Source organism: Cebidichthys violaceus, unplaced genomic scaffold (genome assembly GCF_023349555.1).
Source record: "Cebidichthys violaceus isolate CVI_PGR_0920_01 unplaced genomic scaffold, fCebVio1.0.p SCAF_93, whole genome shotgun sequence".
NCBI lineage: Eukaryota > Metazoa > Chordata > Actinopteri > Perciformes > Stichaeidae > Cebidichthys > Cebidichthys violaceus.
The window spans coordinates 432,280-438,279 of NW_027176979.1; the positions used below are offsets into that span (position 1 = coordinate 432,280).

At 41.3% G+C, this 6,000-nt stretch overlaps 1 protein-coding gene across 2 annotated transcripts in view; it reads left to right on the forward strand.

Annotated features, from left to right (window-relative positions):
* LOC137867999 (NACHT, LRR and PYD domains-containing protein 3-like) overlaps positions 1-5,713 on the forward strand; it is a 28,385-nt gene extending 22,672 nt beyond the window's left edge. For both annotated transcript variants that reach the window (XM_068704519.1, XM_068704520.1), the window contains 2 exons: positions 3,923-3,969; positions 4,102-5,713. In XM_068704519.1, the coding sequence (XP_068560620.1) occupies positions 3,923-3,969; positions 4,102-4,661 (607 nt within the window). In that variant the 3' untranslated portion in view covers positions 4,662-5,713. The remainder of the gene's footprint in view (positions 1-3,922; positions 3,970-4,101) is intronic.
* The last annotated feature ends 287 nt before the right edge of the window (positions 5,714-6,000 follow it).

Genomic DNA, 6,000 nt, shown 5'->3' on the forward strand with positions numbered 1-6,000 from the left:
CAGGATGATGCTACTGCAAGTCAGAAATACTAAAATACCTTTAGTGGTGACATAAGAAAGAACACTACAGAGAGAAAGAAATGCTAAAATACCTTTGACATGAGATCATTTAAATTATTCTAGTTGGCCTCATCTGCATTTCTGCAGGTTTAAGCAATACAAGTTAACTAAGAGAACAGTATGATAAATTTCTCCAACAATCGTTACCCCATTTTCTGTAGAGTAGCTAGTGGAAGCAGGGTGGGTTCAGAAGATACAGCAGAAAGGCTCAGTGGGATTAAGTTTAGAGAAACTAGTGAATCGAGTTTTAAAGATATAGATCGAGAACAGGATACAGAAATATTTGATGAAAATGTGAGAGATGCAATAATTGGAGCTGCCAATCAGACAATTATAAGAAGAAACGGTACAAAGAGGCGGAAGTTAGTTCCATGGTGGAATGATGAGTGCAGTGAGGTCATAAAGAAACAAAATAAGACTTTTAAGCTTTTAAAAAACACCCATCACTTCAAAAATGTAATAGAGTACAAGAGAATGCAAGCAGTAGTACGGAAAACTATCACAGAAACTCAAAGGAAGTATTGGAGATCATTGTGTGACACAATAGGGAGAAGCACTTCAATTAACCAAGTTTGGGGAATGATAAAGAAATGAGTGGAGTAAAACGGGAGTGAGGGTATCCAATATTGGAAAATGGTGGAGTGGTGGCTAACGATGATGAAGCAAAGGCAGAAATGTTGGCTGAAGCACTGGTTGAGCTCCATAGTTCTGGAAATATGTCAGAGGAGGGTTTAAGTGGAAGACACAGAACAAGTGAAGCAAATAAAGAATTGTTGGAAGCAGATGGAGAGAGGGACGATGCAATTAATGCTCCTTCACTTTGGAAGACATAAAAAGGGCCATAAGTAAATCAGGTCTAACTGCTCCAGGTAAAGACCAGGTTTCTGATACATCATGTTGAACCATCTGTCTGATGAAGCATTAGAGGTGATTTTGCATTTGTATAACAAAGTTTGGCAGGAAGGAAAATTACCAGGACTTTGAAAACAAGCAGTTATAATGCCGACCAGGAAACCAGGACAAGATCCCACCAATCCATCTAACTATAGACCAAAAGCTTTGACTTCACACATGTGTGAAATCATGGAGCGAATGATCACAGAAAGACTGACATATTATCTGGAAACAAGGAATCTTAGGTCAAAACATCGCAGTGGATTTAGGAAAGGAAGGGAACAATGGATCCAGTAGCATGTCTAGAAGCAGAGGTGAGGAAGGCACAAGTGAATAAGGAGGTAGTGGTAGCAGTATTTTTTGATGTGGAGAAAGCGTATGATTTACTGAGGAAAGAGGGACTTTTAATCAAAATGAAAAGATTAGGAATATCAGGTAAAATGTTCAGATGGGTTCAAGATGTTTAGTTTGGTCGCTCTACAGAAGTGAGAGCGGGAAGGTGTTTGTCGGCCATTTGGTGGACAATGGAACACCACAAGGAAGTGTGATTAGTCCTTCATTGTTTTCAATCATGATTGAGATGTGTATGAAAATGTTGGACAACATATAGGGAGATCTTTATTTGCAGATGATGGGGCGCTGTGGAAAAGAGGTAGGAATGTGGAATATGTTGTGAAACAGATGCAGGAAACAATCTAAAGAGTGGAACAGTGGTCATTGGAATGGGGAAGAAAGAAATACCCTTTTCTTTACAAGAAAGAACATTGGAACAGAGGTCAAGATGTATTTATATGGTAAAGAACTGAAAAGGACTCGTACACATTTTTAGGAATGTGGTTTGATGCTCGTCTCACCTGGAATGTACATATTGATAAAATGGTAAATAAATGTAAAAAGCTTTTAAATGTAATGAGATGTTTGGTGGGAGCAGAGTGGGGAGCTGACAGGGCTGCTTTGAAAGCTGTATATATGGGTCTGATAAGATCAGCTCTAGACTAAGGATGTGTGGCATATAGGTCGCCGTCTAAAACCTTGTTGGGAAAACTGGATGTAATACAAGCATGAAGAATATGTAGTGGGGCCTTTAAAACAACATCGGTGCCGGCATTGCAGGTAGAAATGGAGGAGATGTATGAAGGCAAATCACTGTCAAAATCTGAGAACGCAAATGAGATCCACACAAATCAAACAGCCGCGCTCGTATTTTACTTTAACGAGTGCTTTTACATCACTCCACAAGTAAAATTCACAGAGAGTGGTGATTGCGTCAGACTCATGTGCAGCGCTAACGAGTTTGACATGTTGCCACTCCAGAAGCAGAGAGGATTTACTGTTTGAAATATTACGATCACTATTCAGAATCCATCAAATGAGGGAGTGTGTTGGTTTAGTGTGGGTCCATGTTGGAAGGAGAAGGTGGATAAAGCAGCAAAAAGGGCTTTGAAGAGTGGAAGACAAAATGTTCATGTAAACATAAGTAAGTCAGAAGCTAAAGTGGTGATTAAGGGACAAATCAAGAAGATACATCAGAATGAATGGAATAGAAGGAGCAAAGGAAGACATCTGTTTAAAATACATTTTGAGAGCCTGGATCCTCTCTGAGACTGTTGATGTTTGTCATCCATGGGATTTTATTTTCTGACTTCCAGTTTTTGTTCTCTTCCAGGGCCTTTCAGCCTGTGTGAAGGGCCGATTTGACCCAATGAACCTTCCATAGACGCGTCACAGCCTGCTCTGTTGAGACAACCCAACGTTACTTTGATTGACAGAATCCGTTAGCCAATCAGAATAAAAAACTACCCGAGTGTCAAATTTCTCAAATCTGATTTGCTGAGACGAATAACCCCGCCCCTTCCGCTAGCAGCGCACGACGGCAGCGCCGGCTTTGAATTCACACAGAGCGGCGTCCGATGAACAGATAGACAGTAAACATGAACGGATTCATATGTAGTTTTGCTGCAGAACATCTCAAAGTAAGGAGCTGGTTTATGATGTGTTTATGATTATGAGGCTTTGTTTAGGAAGTAAAACTGCGAGGCTGTGTCGTAGCGGAATGTGAACAACATGGCTGCTGTCTGGTCGCTAGCGATCTCCGGAGCTAACGGCTGTTAGCATTGAATGAGTTTTTCAAAACCTTCTTGTCATAAATGTGTCGAGTGGGACTGCCTAGGGGGCGCTGTGTGGATCGTGGTTTTTGGTATTAGATGTAGCTTTGTCACATGTTGTGTTTGGAGTTTGTACAAACAGCTGAGATGACTTTGTAGCGCAGGAGCTGCAGTTTGAGCAGCTATGACATCATCCTACTCCTTACTGATGAGTGCACGTTATGAGTGGATGAATGTTTGGATGAATGCGTTGCCCCCACTAGTGGGGGCGCTCGGGCCCAAGAGGAGTATGATTTTATTCCACTGAAAATAATAAAAGTAGATGTTTTATATTGAAAGATGGTGTATTTAATCTGAAGCTTGTAGCATTAAAGCAGCATTAGCTTCCACAACCAGTGGATTGAATAGTGACATACTTTGAACCATTTGTTTGTCATGTCATTGAATCCATATTTGTTCAGCTTCTCCACTGAAATATGATGGTTTACTGTATCAAAGGCTTTGGAAAGGTCTGAAAATACTGCAAGTACATTGATTAGCATCAAGTGCAGAGATGACTTCATCAACAAGGTAGAGACTCAAGTTGACTGATGACAGAAAGCATTGATGTGTAACAGCTGCTTGATATCATGTTAGACACGACTATGAATATAATAATATAACCCTGATAATAATCCATCATGAATAAGTGAACGGGATGAGCCGTCGTCATGGGCCCATCACAAGAAGCTCCTCTGAAGTCAAAGAACATGAGATCCTGATGAATCATAAGTGCTCCATGTGAACATGAAGAACAAAGCTCTGTGATGACAGGATGTAATGTCCATGTGTCCATGCTGCTCTGACCCCCCTCCTCCTTTCAGGGCGGAGCCTGCTGGAGTCCGATGGTTCAGACCGGGTCTGAGGAAGTGTGAGTGTGCTTTGAATTTGATTCATGAGAACAAAGCGTCTTCAAACTGTGACATCACTCATTCACATCTCTGATGTCATCATCAAACAGATGAATAACTGCAGCTGTATTGTGTCTTGTTCTCTCCATCAGACTCCTGTGAACTCACACTCAACACAAACACAGTGAACAGAAAACTCAAACTGTCTGACAACAACAGGAAGGTGACATATGTGAAGGAGGATCAGTCATATCCTGATCATCCAGACAGGTTTGAGTTCTGGCCTCAGCTGCTGTGTAGAACTGGTCTGACTGGTCGCTGTTACTATGAGGTCGAGTGGAGAGAAAACGTTCATATATCAGTGAGTTACAGAAGAATCAAAAGGAAAGGAAAGAGTGATGACTGTTGGTTTGGAGAGAACGATCAGTCCTGGAGTCTGGACTGCTCTGTGGGTGATTACTCTGTCCGTCACAATATGTCAGAAACACCCATCACCTCCTCCTCCTCCTCCTCCTCTGGTAGAGTAGCAGTGTATGTGGACTGTCCTGCTGGCTCTCTGTCCTTCTACAGAGTCTCCTCTGACACACTGATCCACCTCCACACCTTCAACACCACATTCACTGAACCTCTTTATCCTGGGTTTGGGTTCTGGCCTGGTTCTGTTTCCTCAGTGTCTCTGTGTTCTCTGGAGGAGCAGAGTCTCCTCCTCTAGAGGAACGTTCTCTCTGACCACATAGTTCCGTGTGTTCAGGATCACACACAGCTGATGTCAGTCAGCAGAATGTGGGAGGAGTTTCTCCTCAGGGTTCTGTTTGTAGTGTTCTCTGTCCAGTCTGGCTAGAGGTTGATGAAACAATCCTCTGAACAGAGTGATGGACTTCAACAAGCTTCCTCTCATTCTTGAAGGTCCTACATCTTCTGTGTCCAAACAGAACATCATGTCTTCCTTGTCCCCGGAGAGAGCAGCTCTCATTACATTACAAGCCTCTCTTCTCTCAACATGAACATAGATGTGTTCTTATCAAGACTATCTCTGAAGTGGAATAAACACGTCTCCTCATGTTCAACTCAAAGTGTCCGTGAGTCTGTTCTTCTTCTACCAACAAGAAGAACACAAACTTCATGACACCTTTAATGTCTTCATGTTGTTCAAAGAGCTTTTTCATTTTCATCCAAACACATTTATTCAAGAGAACTTTAAGTGTTGAGAGGAGATAGAATGTTCAAATAGATACATGTGATATTTGACTTCATCACATCTAAATACGTCTTGAATCAAAGTCCTTTAAATGACCTTTACCAGAGCTTTCAACCGCATCTCATGAGCTTCTTCACTGGAGAGAGTTTGTTTGAAAGTGGTTTGAAGTAGTTTACATTCAAAGTATTTCAATAGATGTTGTTGTACATGTGTTGTCTTACACTTCACATGTGAAGAGATGAGTGACTTTTCACATGTGACGTGTTTTAAATGTGACGCTTTTAAGAGAAGAAGAAGAAAAAGTAGTTCACAAGAAGAAGAAGAAAGATCAAAGATCAGTGTTCACATTACAGACAAATAGATGATGGACTTCAAACAACTGAAGTGATGGAAGTCATCAATAACAGACTTCATTCACATTTTAACTTCATCTCATCAACTTGATCTTTAATGTTGTTCTATTGATATTTCATGTTAAACGTGTTTAGTTTCATATTGTTTCAAACATGTCGTCACTTCAGTGACTTTGATTTGTAAACTTGTCAAATAAAAACCTTCATATAAGAGATTTCCTACAGCACCTGAAGGCACCACAAGAGCCCGCCCCCGAGGAGCTGTGATTGGTGGAGTCGTGGAGCGGTACTACAGTGTACTGCAGTACGAGAGAAAGTACTACAGTGTACCGCAGTACGAGAGAAAGTACTACAGTGTACCGCAGTACGAGAGAAAGTACTACAGTGTACTGCAGTACGAAAGAAAATACTACAGTGTACTGCAGTACGAGAGAAAGTACTACAGTGTACTGCAGTACGAGAGAAAGTACTACAGCTTACTGCAGTACGAGAGAAAGTAC